The sequence below is a fragment of the Gorilla gorilla genome, chromosome 3 (genome assembly GCF_029281585.2).
Source record: "Gorilla gorilla gorilla isolate KB3781 chromosome 3, NHGRI_mGorGor1-v2.1_pri, whole genome shotgun sequence".
NCBI classification, from domain to species: Eukaryota; Metazoa; Chordata; class Mammalia; order Primates; family Hominidae; genus Gorilla; species Gorilla gorilla.
The window spans coordinates 130,307,254-130,323,244 of NC_073227.2; the positions used below are offsets into that span (position 1 = coordinate 130,307,254).

The window sequence follows — 15,991 nt, forward strand, 5'->3', positions numbered from 1 at the left end:
TCCTCTAAGCCCCTTCCATTGCTGTCATCTGGAATGCTGGCAATGTATTGTGCTGAAAGGGAAGCTTATTAATAAAGTTAGTAACTCGAAGAGTCAGTGCAGGTTATTTGTAGGATGCTCATTATGAGTCTTGAGTCTGACTGAGTCCAGAAAGCAATGGAATATTCCGCATATCCACCTAAAGGACTTCTCTTTCCCCCTTCCCCAGGGTCTGTTTCTCCTGTAAGGGTTCAGAGCTGCCTGGCAGAGGCTGGCTGAAATAAGAGAAATCCTGACTTAAGCTGTTTCAGGAAAGTGATCCAGTCTTTGGAGAATAATCAGGACATAATTAAGTATGAGTAAAAGGCTTAGAGTTAGTCTGTTCTCCTCTGTAATGGGGTGTTCACTAGTGTGACGGTTGTTTTTGTGACTATTGCTTTTACGTACATTTTTGACCAGCACTTGGAACACTACCTCAGGGTAACTTAAATGAAAGTCCATTTTCCAGGATGGAGTAAACTGACAGAAATTTCCATCGTGCATCAAATCTGCTATAAGTTGTTTGCCTTCTGGGTATTTTTGGGCCCTAGTTGTACTCCTGAAGAAATAACCGCTGTTGCTCCAAGTAGAAAGTGTTTGAGGAGACAGCTAACAGATATGTCCAGTTCTTATTTTCTGTCACAGAGATGTGAAAAAAAAAAGCCTAAATTATCTTAGAAGGAACAGCATTCCTCTGTGCTGGATTTCCAGTGCTTCCCAGCTTTGCACTGTTAGCTTATTTTTTCCAATGGCCCTATAATAACAATCCACTCCTTTCTCTGCACTCCTGGCCCCTCGTGATGTTTTATCATGCTCATGCTGAAAGAAAAGGTGTCTGTGCATACTGTATCACTTCATTTGGCTTCAGGGATTTCCCTTTGATTTGGAAAGAATAATCTTTCAAATTCCGCTATAAACTATACAGGAGAAAGAGAAAAATAAGATAAAGGTCCTGGAATGTGCACTGGTATTGACATTTCATTCAAATAATGGGCTGAAGGTGAACTATCTTTACTATTGCTCATGTGAAGGATCAATTATTATCAATCCAAACTATCAGCAGTGCTGCTTATTATTGATTTATACTGCATGGTTTAATTTTGTCTCCATCCTTCCAGACATTAAAACATAGCCAATATTTAGCAGTTCCTGCCATTCACCATGAGCACCTCCACAGCCCCCAACTCCTCTCTCCCAGTTCTGCCCAGGATATTTATGGTGAGTAGTGAGTTATCTCCTCTTTGGCAGCCATCCCTACTTTCCTGTGTGGAGGAATTGCCCACATTCTCATTTGCAAACAGAGGCTCACTCAAGTGTCACTAAAGGAAAGGAGGTGGAGCCTGAAGAGCTTTAAAAAGCAAAGCTGAGTCATTCCACTTTTCAAAAAGAAAAACTGTGTTGGGAGAGGAATCGTATCTCCATATTTCTTCTTTCAGCCCCAATCCAAGGGTTGTGGCTGGAACTTTCCATCAGTTCTTCCTTTCTTTTTCCTCTCTAAGCCTTTGCCTTGCTCTGTCACAGGAAGTCAGCCAGAGCAGGGCTGTTAAACTCTGTGAAATTTGTCATAACGGTGTCAGGTATTTCTTACTGGCTTCCAAAGAAACATAGATAAAGAAATCTTTCCTGTGGCTTCCCTTGGCAGGCGGCATTCAGAAGGTCTCTCAGTTGAAGAAAGAGCTTGGAGGACAACAGCACAACAGGAGAGTAAAAGATGCCCCAGGGCTGAGGCCTCCGCTCAGGCAGCCGCATCTGGGGTCAATCATACTCACCTTGCCCGGGCCATGCTCCAGCAAAATCAAGCTGTTTTCTTTTGAAAGTTCAAACTCATCAAGATTATGCTGCTCACTCTTATCATTCTGTTGCCAGTAGTTTTAAAATTCAGTTTTGTTAGTCTCTCAGCACCGCAGCACTGGAGCTGTCCTGAAGGTACTCTCGCAGGAAATGGGAATTCTACTTGTGTGGGTAAGTACTCCAATGAAAAGGAGCTCCAGGTCTCCGGGAAACTGCCCCCACATCCCTGTTGGTTCAATCTGGTATACTTGGGCATTTAAAAAAGTTTGTCTTTGGGTATGCATAGTTGCTTAATTTTTGTTTTCTGATGCATGTTTATTTTCTTACTGGCCATTAGGGCTAATCTGCTACCAACGATAAAAATTCATAACTCTCAAACTGTACTTCTGTGTATAAGTGAATGAATATGCCTCATTTTAAACTAGCAGAACATTTCATGGAAGCTTCAGCTTTTACTCTGACAAGAGGAGTAATTAACACCTGGCTAATTGGCTTGGAAATTAGGGAAACAGATGGTTGATTTTTTGTTTGTCTGTTTGAAACTCTTAAGCCACAAAGAAAAAAATCCTTCCTTCTGATAACTTGTAAGAATTCAGAAGTTCCTAAAAATTAGTGAAAAATGGGAAGGGAACTGTGAACAAAGGTAATTGTGAAAATTAACCTAAATTTCAATTTCAACCTCCTTCCCTTTCTCCCCACTCTTACTGTTTCTGAGGCTCTGACACAACTCCGGAGTTTTAGTAACAGGTGCATTGCAACTTTGAGAACTGCCAAATATGACAATGGGTAAATAAGCCACACTGTCCTCTCAAATTAAATGGATTTTTCGCCAAGGGGAAATGGGAGCTTGACTGAATGCGAATTACAATCCTGCCAAAGGATATTGCCTGAAAAATATTCTCTCTCTAACTGTTAATTCATTTATTTAATCCTTGGGTGGGCCTCCAACCTGCTGCTTAGACACGGCAGCCGCCTCTGTTGATGAGAGGGTATGAGCTGCCCCGACATTCCATTTTTATCAGCTTGCCCTTTTGAGATGGCATCTGGCTTTTAAAAAGAGGTAGATTGAGGGGGGAAACACAGTACAGTTTCCAGAAGAGACACCTATGGAAGACAGTACACAATAGGCAATAGTTTGAATAAAGAGAGCAGAATGGAGCCAAACTGCCAAAGCTAGGCTGCTGTCCTGGCTCTCCCATTAAGGAAGTTCCCGATGAGGAAATCAGGTGCTTTTGCTCAGAATCTCTGGACTCTGTTCTCAGGTAGCACTCCTTGTAACAGGTGAGCAGAACTCTAGGGTATTTGAAATAAAGACTTAATCCTAGTGATCTCTATGTTCCCAGCACCTAGGACATTCCTGCTTCCACAGTGTGTACTCAGCAAATTCTTGTGTATGAATGAGGCGTCTTTCTCTGATCTGCTAATGACATAGTCCTAGAGAACAGCAACAAAAAGAGGGTGACAAATGACAAAAATGGCCCCATGAACCTTAGACTCAGCTGTTGGAGACAGAAGTAAAACTTTTGTATACAGTTACGTCAAATGGACTGGACTCTCCTTGGGGGCGGGAGAATTTTCCGTGGAGTAGTTGGCAAATATCTAGAGTTGGGCACTGTCATTTGCATGGGATGTGAGGGGTGATGGTTGGGCCAATCTATCAGGCAGCCAGAAGCTAGGAAAGAAGAACCCAGGTTGCTGAAGCAGAACCCAAGAAATTACAAAAATGAGCTTTTATGGATGGCTCTAGGATCTCAGAATAGTCTGATTCCTGCTGGCAAGCAAGTCTATGCCTTGTTTTCCTTGCCACCTCTGGTGGCTCAGAAGTGCCTTCATTGAGGTAGGTTGTACCCAATAAACATGAAACCCAGGATAGAAACAATGAGTTGGGGAGACTGTGTTACAGAGTGGAAGGAACCACAGGTTTTAGAAACAAACAAGCCTCATTTCATATCCATGCTACCAACTTAATAGCTGAGTTACTTTAGAATATCTCTGGGAAATAATACCCTCGCCCACTGCTTTTAGGATTTTTTTGTGGAGAATCACATGAGATAACCTAGCATGTACCAAGCATGGTGCTTAGCAGAGCACGCTCAATAAATGTCCTCTTGGGCTCCACGTCTTGGCTAAATCTCTTTGATCAAGTCATACGATGAGATGCCGTATTTGAACAGTGCAGTGACACGGCACAGATCCATGGAATGTGGAATGTGTGGATGGCACTTTGGGACTCCCTGCCTCTCTGCTACCTCATTTCTTGCAAGTCACTGGTTTAAATCCCGTACTTTACACTCCTGGTCTCATGTTAGCTGATAACTCCCTGGGTCACCCTTTGTCACTGTGTGCATTTCAGAGGATAGTATTTCTTTCTCCTCTCTAAATAGACATGGTGCCATCATCTATTTTTCCCTCATTTAAATTCTACTTGCCTTATTTCTTGCCCTTGGCATTGAGACAGATCACCTCTGCAGCCACCTGACCCAGCAGGAAGAATGCTTTATGGTTTAACAGTATTCAGGTAAACTTATGCAAGATTGTTACTCATGTGACTGCTAGCCGGATAAACCAAGTGATAGCAACACAATTAGGTTTCTTTCTATTCCCCTCCCTCTCCCTCCTTTTAACTGAGTATTCTGTTAGCGTCTACTTGAGCTACAGCAGGTGAGGAGAGCAGGAAAGAAAACTGCTGGCAAATGGTTTCTGAACCTTCAAGTCTATTTACCCTGGAGGACAAATAACAGTTGAAAAAGAAATTGTTCCTGTTTGGCTTCTGTACCTGCATTATTTATATGAACTTTTTTGGTAATAAAGGGTAAGGAAGAAGTACAGCCTCCCAGCTGCAGGAGGGATCCTGGGGTGGCACTAAGTTATCACTTTTAGTAGTAAACAGTGAAATCAGTGATTTCAGTACCGGCTAAGGCGTGGTCAGCGTCCCAGTCATGTGCAAACCAGAGTAATTCTGAGACCAGGAGCTTGTCTGTTTTTTCAGCCAGGGTTATGCAGTTTTTTTCTTTTTTTCTAACAGCAGTGAAACTAACCTCCAAATATTCAGTGGTGTTTGGTCATTGAGCTTAGTGGTAAAGAAGCATAAATTTTGGAGACAGATTGCTTGCCTGGATTCAAATCCCATTTCTGCTGCTTGTGAACTGTGTGTCTCATTTTCCTTAACCTAAAATGAAGATAATTGTACCCTCTTCTGAGGACTCTTGTCAGTATTCCGTTAATGTATTCATTTTCAATGCTGGCTGCACATTAGAATCACTAATATCTGGGTGGCCACCCCGGGCAGTCTGGATCAGAGTCTCTTCTGGGAGTGGAATCTAGGCCTCATTTTTTTTTAATGTGGTGATTCTAACCAACAGCCTGGGTTAGAACCACTGAGTTAATATATGTAAAGTGCACAAAACAGAGCTTGGCATACAATAAACACTCGATAAGCCTGAGATTCTATTAATGATTTTGTTGTTTTAAAAATTATTTTTATGAATGTAATAGTGTTTTCTAAATGTGGCTTGGTTTCGCCTATAATCATTGAACACTTTTTATACATGACAAAATGCCATAGTGAAAAACCCAATAATAGTTCTACAACATTAAAAATTATAGTCAAAATAATTTAAAAATACATAACTCATATTTTTGTAATCAGAAGAAATGTTTATTAAAAATACAAGAACATATCAACTTGATTTGAGTAAGTACCTTTGTGAAACTGTGGCTCTGGTGTTTGTCTTTTTCTTACACCAACTGATAAAATATTTCATTCATTGCAAATTAACTCTGTTCATCAGGTTTCTTACCGGTAATAATCTTATTTTAACAGCAGCAAAAACAAGCCACTTGAAAGTGATAGCGATTATTTCAGTTTTTTGCATATTTTTGTCCATGTGTGGAACCCTTCCCTTGTGGATTTTTAAAGCTATTAAAAGCATATAAAAATGGTAAGTTAGTTTTCTCAGTTAATTTACATTTTGGGGCTAATTTGAGCTTGTCAAAATATTTGACATTCAATTTAGAAGTTGCTTGTGTTCAGGGTAGAGCAAGTAATTGATTGTTTCCATCAAAAGTAAACAGACTAATAATTTGGCTCAAGCAAATTAAAAACCTTACTTTATAATTTACAAATCTGCCTTTATGAAAATCCATTTCAAATTATTCCTTGGGTAGTATGGTTGGTTGGAGGTTTTTTAGCTTTTAGTTTTTGTCTTTTTTTTTAAATTTCAATTTTTACTTTACATTCAGATGTACATGTGGAGCTTTGTTACAAGGGGATATTATGTAATGGTGAGGTTTGGGCTTCTATTAATCCCATGTGATCAGTAGGTTTTTTATTTTTATTTTTAGTTTTTGAGACAGGTTTTGCTCTGTCGCCCAGGCTGGAGTACAGTGGCATGATCTTGGCTCACTGCAACTTCTGCCTCCCAGGTTCAAGCAATTCTCCTGCCTCAGCCTCCTGAGTAGTTGGGATTACAGGCATATGCCACCACACCTGCTAATTTTTGTATTTTTAGTAGAGATGGGGTTTCATCATGTCGGCCAGGCTGGTCTCGAACTCCTGACCTCAAGTGATCAGCCCGCCTCAGCCTCCCAAAGTGCTGGGATTACAAGCATGAGCCACCACGACTGGCCTCAGTTGGTTTATTAAATCAGTAGTCTCCAGACTCCGTTCCATCAGTAAAATAATTAAAATGTAAGCATATGCTTCTAATAAACACATTTACTTATGAATTACATACATGTAATATGTACACTGTACACATGAACATGTGTATGTAATGAACATTACACAACAAATAATATATCTAATATTTTCTTTCTACACAATAGCAAACCATCTTACATAGCCTCTATGTGATATACACCCTCCTTGGAAGATAGTTTTAGAAAATAAGTGAAATGGTAGAATAAACGTTTACCTTTTCTTCACTATAAGCTCTGTTCCTTTCTCTTGATTGCTAGGTGTGGTTTTTTTTTTTTTTATTTCAAGTAAAGGTGGGTTATTCATAGCGAATGACTTTTCTCAGAGTGTGTAATGGTAGAAACAGAAATGCGTGTGGTTGTGCTGAGATTCTTCCGGAAGGAGTGGAAGGCCAGATGATGTTCCTGAGGGGGACCTGGAGTTTGAGAAATGCCCAAGTCCTGTGGCTTGCTGGGCTCAGCATCTATTTAAATTAAAGTGTCCTGCACCTCTATCATATGTTCCAGGAAACCCAGTGTCTCTCTCCTCTGTCTTGGAAGATGCTGGAGGTGGGGGCTGTGATGAGGAAGGCAAGGCTATGTGTCCCTTCTGGGCCTCCTACTGAATGATTCATCTACTGTGTGTCTCACTGCCCTCATGTACTGTCCCTTTCCCATACTTCAGCACCTCACACCAGCCACCACCCTGTCTCACTTACTTCTTGAAAGAACGAGGAAACAATTGTTATGAGCTGTGAGGGGACAGACTTTACCTGAAGGTTTGCTGTTGGGAGGGTTGGGGCAAGGGCAGGGGCTGCTTACATCCCAGCACTTCCAACAACAAAGTAAAACATTTTTCATTCCTGTTCCTAAAAGTGACACAATGTCATCTGTGGAAGGGACTTCCCAGGCATCTCTTTTTCTTGGGCCTTAGTCTTCCACCACATGAGCGAAACCCTCTTTCTCCCACAGTGATACTGACCGGCACCTTGGCCGCTTTCCTGGGCCTCTTTAATCTACTTCAGACCATCCACATCCTTCTGCAGAACATTTTAGATTTCTTCTTCCTCCAATTTTGCTTTTCTGATCATATCCGAGACTTGCCTTTTTAAATGAAAATAACTTCAAAAACTATTAAATAGTGCACTGATGTGTTTTGCTAAACAAAAACAGTTGTGTACTCCTTTGAGAATTTCTGGCTCCTGGTTTCAAAGTAATCATTTTTCTTTTCCTTCTACAATGGGAGATGTTAATTTTGAGACAGAAGTGAAGATTCTTGTAGGCAGTCCCAGGTATTAGGAATGCATGCTTCTCTCTCTCTCTCTCTCTCTCTCTCATATCTCTCTCTCTCTCTCATCTCTCTCTCTCTCTCTGTCTGTATCTCTCTCTGTCCTGTATTCTGAGTCTGGGAAGGGACTACAGCACTTCGGAGCTGGGGAGTGCCTTTATTTTGGCTTGATGGACATAAGTCATAAGTAAGGCAGGGCACTGACTTGAAAAGAGACTTTAACAGGTCTGGTCATGGCCAGTGATTGCGAGTTATACTGTAGGTTGTCCTCCTCCCTTATCCACAATCCTTAAAGAGGACTTTAGTAAAAGTTAGACATTGATCTCACTTGTGCTCAGGTGAAATGGTACATGAGTGACAGGTAGGGGGAACTACTTCCAGGAGCACTGTGGCCTCACATTGGTGTGGACAGAGATCAAGGAGATCAGAGGAGAGCTCTTGATGGGGTGAGGATGAGAGAGGTAGGCCCCGGAATCTCTCAGAAAGGTCTAGGATGGAAGGATTTTAAAGGAGGCTAATTTCCAGCAATTTGCTTGTGGTGGCATGGTCCAAAAAATTTCACTATAAAAAAGAAATGTGCCCTTATTTAGTAGTTACTGACTGGACAGGTCAAGTGTAAACGATACACATTTGTAAATAGAGAAGTATGCTCAGAATATTCCCTAGTCAGTCAGTGGTCTGCTATTGGGAGCATCAAATAGTTTGGCTTGTGAATCAGTACAATGTCTTTTATTTTTATCATTGATGCGTAGGTTTCATTTAACAAATTCATATAGATGAATTTATAAGTTGTTTTTTAATCCATACAGAGTTAAAAAGCCAAACATTGAACCTCAGATGAAAGGTAACAAAGATTTCTTACCTGGAAAATAAGTCTTCTAAAATCTGTTCGAAGTCCTTAAACTTTTTGTCACTTTGATTACAATAGAGGAAACTAGGAGAACCTAGCAACTTTCCAATGTAAATTGCCTGATCTAAGCTATTTTAGCAATTATTGTACAGAAGTAGTTTTTATAAACTTATTGCAAACAAAACAATTAAAGACTCAATAACTATCCTCAGTAGCTGGAAATGACTGCATTGGAGAGCGTTTTCAAAATAGTCAGTTTTTAAGAAAGAAATCACTTTATCTCATTGGTGTAGCCAGAGGTGGAGGAGAACAGGGGAGAGCACTTGATGGGGCGAGGATAAGAGAGGCAGGCCCTGGAATCTCTCAGAAAGGTCTAGGTCAGTTTTAAAGAAAGAAATCACATTCTGTTAAAGGATTCCTAAATCTTTTTCAAGAAATTTTAAATTCCAGGAAGCAGTTTAGTGCTTAGTTTAATTATTACTCCAAATTTGGGCCATCCTAGAGCTAGTAAACAAAATATTAGTCTTATTATGTTATAGTTTCTCATGTGAGAATTAGAATTAACTTTAAGAAAGAACCAGAAACAACAACAGCAACTACAGAGATCCTGACCATTGGAATGTAATTGTCCCCATTGTCTATTTACTTCTTGCCTACAGACCAGCGCTTTCCTCCAGAATGCTAATATTGTTCACCATGAAGGAAGTATTGCCTAGATATTAGGTGAACTAAGAACTAGATTCACTTTGTAGAGATTCTTTATTACCACTGAGGTGGCTGTGCACACGGCCATCCCAGGCCCTTCCCAGCTGTCCTGTTTGCTGGGGCTCATGACAAGATGACTGAGAGTCAGGTCTGTAAGGATGAATACTATTATTGCCAGGTGTAGACGAAGAGAAAGTTTCACTGAACAGAAGGGATCTTTACACTTCTTGAAAGATCTTACTATCTCTGAAAATGTTTTACTCTCTTGTTTTATATGGCCAAAGTTAATAACTTCCAAAGGCAATTGTGGAATAATGCTTGTCAATATGTCTTTCTTTAGGAGATGTTCTATTTCTTAAAAGCATCTTCCAGAGCTTTCTTCCCAATTCTGGGAATTAGCAAATGTATAGAAACTTCAGTTGTTTTAGCCAAATACAAGGCAGAAACTTCTACTCTCATCACCTGTTGACCTCCTTGCTAAGTCTGGAATCTGAATTGGTGTGAGCATCTGTTTTTTTTTTTTTTATTCTGACTTGATTTTCTGATTCTCCCAAGTTGACCAAACATACTAATGCCTCTCAGTGTCTGGGTTTCCCAAGTATTTCCTAGGACATTCAGTATACTGGAATTTGTGTGTGTGTGTGAAGGTATTTGAGAGCCAGCCAACTGCTGTGACAGTGATTCATGGTAGGCACACTAATTTATTTGCAAAGCTTCTTCCCAGTGATGTAAGAGTCCTTTTGGAGAAAGGCACTGCCTCCTTCCTCCATTCAGACTGACTTCCCAGGGTGCTATGGACCAGCTTTGTGTGCAGTAAGGGAATTACATCCATGAGGTGGTTCTTTCTGTGGGTAGGTGGTTGCTAGGATACAGATAGTCGCAACAGCATCACGGCAGCTGCCTTGTTCTTCAGCACATGGTGTATCAGTTGAGAAATAGTGTTTTATTTCATTCACTCCAACACTTTTCTGGTTAAAATTTTAAAAGCTTGAAGGAGGATCTTTCTTTTTCACACACACCATTCTTGTATAAACAGGTCAAAAACAGATTAATCAAACTGAACATTGTCATAATACATGCCGGTTGACACCAATCCTCTGCTCTTCCAGCCCAGGCCTTCCCTTACGAGGTTTAAAAACATGCCGAAGGGTTGAAGCTACCAAGGGTCTTCCGGTGTTTTTCTCCCTTCCTCTGAAGTGCATAATTATTCTGTTTACTGGAAGATTTTCAACACAAAGGAAATTAACGTCTCCTTGGTGTGCAGGGAAATTGCAAAGGTTATTGTCATTAATGTTAATTTACCCACTATATCTTTTAGATTCAAGCAACATTGTTTAGAATGGTCAATGCTCTAAGTGGATCAAAAGGCTTATTGTTTTTTGGAAGACAAATTTGAAAAACCTACTGGAACTTTTATCTCTCCTGGTTATTCTAATGAATCATGGCAAAGATTTCATGTAAGTGGGAAAAAATGAGGTATTTGAAGAAAAATGTTCATCTGGGATTTCAATCCATTAAAAAGCACACAATCATGGACACCTACAAGAGGATAAGTGACTGTCTTTCAATACTGACATGTTGTCTTCTGAGACAGGAGCTAATAGAAATACATAGCGCATGACATCCTCTTTAACATGAGCTATGTTGACACATATGAAGTTACTGGGTTTATTACTTCCAAGAGAGGCAGTGCCATTTTCAAGCAAAGGATACACTTTAAGCAGAGTGAATTCTGGTTGGTTCTTTATACAGTGGGTTGATCTTGTCACACAGGCAAAAATGGAGCAGTTTTGGGCAGATGGTTCTAGTGTTACGCTTGCTTGTTGCCTTACTTTGCAAGAAGAAATTCTCTCATCTTTGGTCAATGCCCTATGTCTGGCATGTCATGTTAGGCCTCAGCTTTTGAAATTGATAGGGTCTAATTCTGGAGCTGATACAAGCTGTTAATACCTACCTCTTAGATTGCGATGAGTACCAAATGGATTAATTCTTGTAAAGTGCTTAGAATCTTAGCTGACGCAGTGAGTTATCAGCAAATATTGGCTATTACTGCCTACCAAAAACCATAAATGAGACATATTAGAAACATTTTTGCCTTCTATAATTTTTATAATACCTGTTTCTTCAAATTTTCAACAATGCTTAGAGAAGTCGGTTTCCTGGGATGAGCTAAGTCCTAAAAACCATCTTAACCAGCACGTTCTTTGTGATTTTTAAAAAGTTATCCTTTTTATTATCCTAACATGTGACAAAACTCCCCATTAATTATTTTTTTAAATAGTTAATCTTGCTATTTGTTACATATGTCTTCAAGAGAATTATATAAAATATTTTTTCTGTATATTTATATAGCTGTACCTATAGGTATATATATATATAGGTAGGGCCCAGAACTTAATGACCAGTGTAGGATTAATGAGAACAGTGAAACTGGGCTCAGGAAATAGCAATATGCCAACACTTCTTAATTTTACCTCATTTTTATCTATTTGTCTAGAACACTCAGGATATAGTATCTATAGGCAAATATTTACGTGTTTATCCTTGCAATTTGAGAAACTAAATTTAAAGCTGGTTAAAAAAGAGAGAAGATAATTGTATTCAGTATAAATGAGACTTACACCAAATTTTGTACCTCCAATAAATTTGTTATAGATTTAATCAGTAGATTAATTTTTAGAATTCCTTTAGAAAGTTGAGTATTTAGTGTCACTTAGGGGGAAGTTATTTAAGTTATTGTTTTACTTCATTTAGTAGGACTCATGATGACATATTTTAAAATTATTTTTATTATTTTTTGAGGCAGGGTCTCACTCTTGTCACCCAGGCTGGAGGGCAATGGCGCAATCAAGGCACACTGCAGCCTTGACTTCCTGAGCTCAGGTGATGCTTCCACATCAGCTTCCTAAGTAGCTGGAACTACAGGTGTACGCCAGCACACCCAACTAGTTTCTGTATTTTTAGTAGAGACAGGATTTCGCCATGCTGCCCAGGCTGGTCTTGAACTCCTGGGCCCAAGAGAGCCACCCACCTTGGCCTCCCAAAGTGCTGGGATTATAGGTGTGAGCCACCACGCCTGGCCTATGACACATTATTGATTTCATATTTGAAATTCCAAGAAACAAAGAAGGAAACAATTCACAGAATGTAGAGGTTAAGGTGAATAATATTTATGTAGGAATTTACTACAAGTTTAAGCCTCCTTGCCTAAGTGCCACAAAAAAGAAAGTTATTGAATTTTTTAGTGCATACAGAATATGAATTAAATTGATAAATGTCAGATTACAAAGGACCTTCAAGATCATTTAGCCCAACTGCTTCTTATTATGGACGAGAGGCTGAGATCCAGACAGATGAAGTAGCTTCTCAGGTCCTATGAGAATATAGCTCAGGACCCTAGACTCTTATTCTGTGAAATTTACAATGCACATGACACCTCCCAAGACTGATTGTTGAAAGTCCATCAATGTAATGATTTTATTAGTTCTTTCTACCAAAAAAAAAATTAATAGTTTTAAGTTGGTTTAGGAGAACTTTCTTAATATATCTAGTTCTCTATGTTGAAAGCACTTTGAAAGTAGGATTGAATAAATGAAATTTCCTTTTATATAAATTACATCCATGAATTAACTCAAATCAAGTCAGCAAGTATTTATTGGACACTAGGTGCTTGGGCTGACAGTGGAGACATCACTGATCCACATACACAGGGATCCCTGACAGGGCAATGGGGCTCCAGAGCTCAGTCAGCAGTTTACCTGATGACTTATGGATCCTCTTATTTGGTTTTATCAAAACTAACCCTTACAAAATTCAATAAGTGGCTCAGATGCCTTCCTACAAAGAAACTAAAGATTGCAAACAACACTAATATTGCAAACCTAAGAGAATAATGAGGAAAGGGCAGCCTTGACACCTTTCTTATTCCCAGGATGAGCTTTTTGTTGGCTACGTAAGAGCTGAAAGCAACATAAATCTCCGTAGATCTGACCAAAAAAAGTTAAAGAGAGAAATTAACAAGAAGACAGCCTGAAAAATGGATTTACAATTGTTATTATTAGCAACGAACCTCACAAAAACTGTAAAGTGTACCTGGGAAGATGTTAGCTAATGGTAACATGAAGCCATCAGGACAAGCAAGATATTTGTAAATGAGTATCCAGGATCTGAAAATGATTTTTTATAATTTTTACAGTTGTGTTCAAAATTATGATAGTTAAGAAGACTCTATTTACTAAGCTTAATGAAAAAGGTCAGAAGCCTCTCTTGAGGTTTCTTACATTATGGCAAAAGAGGAAAAGCCTGATATTATTGGTGAAACACTTGTTCGTCCTGCTTCCTGTTGTGGTAAAATATTGCTAAAATAATACATGAAAAACCACATGACAACAAATTAAAACGTGTTCCTTTGTAAACAAATACTGCTGAAAACTGTACAGAAAGAATCAATGAAAATGTGATGAAGTAAGTACTAAGCAATTATACTGTTGAATGGAAGTAAAGGTGTTTCTAATATATCACAGCGTATGGTTATTTTCTAGAAAGTAATAGCCAACATTTACTGGGAACTCACTATGTGTCAGACAAGATTCTAAGCACTTTACATGAATTACTTTACTTATTCTTTTTAACAATCTCTGAGGTAAGTATTACTGTTATTCCCATTTTATTTTTGCAGATGAAGAAACCAAGACACGGAGAGGTTAAGTCATGTGCTGAAGGCCACACTGCCAATAGTATTGGAGCCAATAAAGAGTCAACATGAGTACTCCGTCTCCAGTGCCAGTAATCTTAGCCACTATCATAATTACCTCAACAATGAAATGCTCAGAGAACTGTAATTCTTTTCTATGAGAGAGTAAGGGAAAAATGCAACAGAAAAGAAATTTTCTCAGTGAAAGTTCTCAGAAGTCAGAAATGACTTTTTTATATATCAAAAAATGTTCTATGAAAAAATGGTGTAAGTGTATTCAGCAGTGGTACACCCACTGCATTTACTAGAACATCAACCGAAAAGCATTCTTGGTGAGATCACAGAGAACACCACAGCCTTCACAGCAAGACGTGTGGCAAGGAAGTTGAAACTGGAATTGCATCAAGCATTATGGAACATCATTGATGTAGTTATTCCTATAAAACAAGACTAGTCGCTTTATAATACTTTGTATTGGATGGGGAGTAATCATAAAAATCTTTGTCTTACATAATTCCCACAAAGTATCTTGAAGCAAAGCACTTAATAGAACAGTCAAATGTCACATGTCACAAAACGTCAAATGTCACAAGCAGGAAGATTGCTTGAGGCCAGAGTTTGTGACCAGCCTAGGCAACATAGGAGACCCTATCTCTACAAATAACTTAAAAACTTAGCTGGGCATGGTGGTATGTGACTGTAGTCTTGGCTTTTCGGAAGGCTGAGGCGGGAGGATCTCTTGAGCCCAGGAGTTCAAGGCTGCAGTGAGCTAGGATTGTGCTACTGCACTCCAGCCTGGGCAACAGAGTGAGACGCTGTCTTTTTTTTTTTTTTTTTTTTTTTTTTTTTTTTTTTTTTTAGACGGAGTCTCTGTCGCCCAAGCTGGAGTGCAGTGGCGCGATCTCGTCTCACTGCAAGCTCCGCCTCTCGGGTTCACGCCATTCTCCTGCCTCAGCCTCCCGAGTAGCTGGAACTACAGGCGCCCGCCACCACGCCCGGCTAATTTTTTTTTTGTATTTTTAGTAGAGACGGGGTTTCACCGAGTTAGCCAGGATGGTCTCGATCTCCTGACCTCGAGATCCGCCTGCCTCGGACTCCCAAAGTGCTGGGATTACAGGCGTGAGCCACTGCACCCGGCCGAGACACCGTCTTTAAAAGAAGAAAAAGAAAAGGACAAGTGTTTAACAATTTTTGGCTTTTTTTAAATTTTTGTGATTACAGATAGATGTCAGTAGTATGCTACCCAAAAAGTAACTAAAACAACAAAACTTTATCCAAGTTATAGGTGATGTTCTAACAAGTGAGAAAGTGACCACTAATTATAAGAAATTTGTGTAGGAAGAGAGCAGTTTAAAGACATATGTTGGAGATGTTTCCATTGTTATGTGATTTTATTGTTGAATCAATGCCAATATGTCACCTGTTAAAAATTCTTGTGTCTGTGCTTTTAAAACATTTACAAACAGCTTTCTAAGCTATTTTTAAAAATCTTCCAAATACAGAGTTTTTGTCTTTTTAAATCCACTTGTTAAAAACATAAAATGCAATACCTTCTGGTTAGTTTTCATTTACTGTTTAAAATCTAGAAAGATAGAAATTTGCTGGTCTAATTCAACAAAATTTGTGAATAATCGAGGGATATAATTAAAAAGTAAATTTTGTGATTTTGTAAATACAGCCAATGATGCATTTATTTCATCTGATATAGACATAATTGTGAAAAATTATTTTTGTTTAAAAAAGCTGTCAAAAACCAAATATCAAAACATGATCTTTAAACTAGATTTTTTATCAAATTCAAGCTTTTCAGTAAATGCAAACTAATCAGAAGGTGTTATGTAATCTCAATTTTTAACATGCAGGGGGACTTTTGGGACTGTGGGGCATTCCCAACTGGAGATGTCCACCAAAGACATGTCCAGGCCGGGCGTGGTGGCTCACGCCTTTAATCCTAGCACTTTGAGAGGCC

At 39.1% G+C, this 15,991-nt stretch overlaps 1 protein-coding gene across 3 annotated transcripts in view; it reads left to right on the forward strand.

The window, feature by feature from the left end:
* Positions 1-1,353: 1,353 nt before the first annotated feature.
* Positions 1,354-15,991, forward strand: part of EGF (epidermal growth factor) — a 101,135-nt gene continuing 86,497 nt past the window's right edge. For 2 of the 3 annotated variants that reach the window (XM_019026089.4, XM_055385738.2), the window contains exon 1: positions 1,425-1,980. In XM_019026089.4, coding sequence (XP_018881634.3) covers positions 1,854-1,980 — 127 coding nt within the window. In that variant the 5' untranslated portion in view covers positions 1,425-1,853. Of the gene's footprint in view, positions 1,981-15,991 lie in introns of all 3 variants that reach the window. The other variant, XM_019026088.4, reaches the window with a different exon arrangement.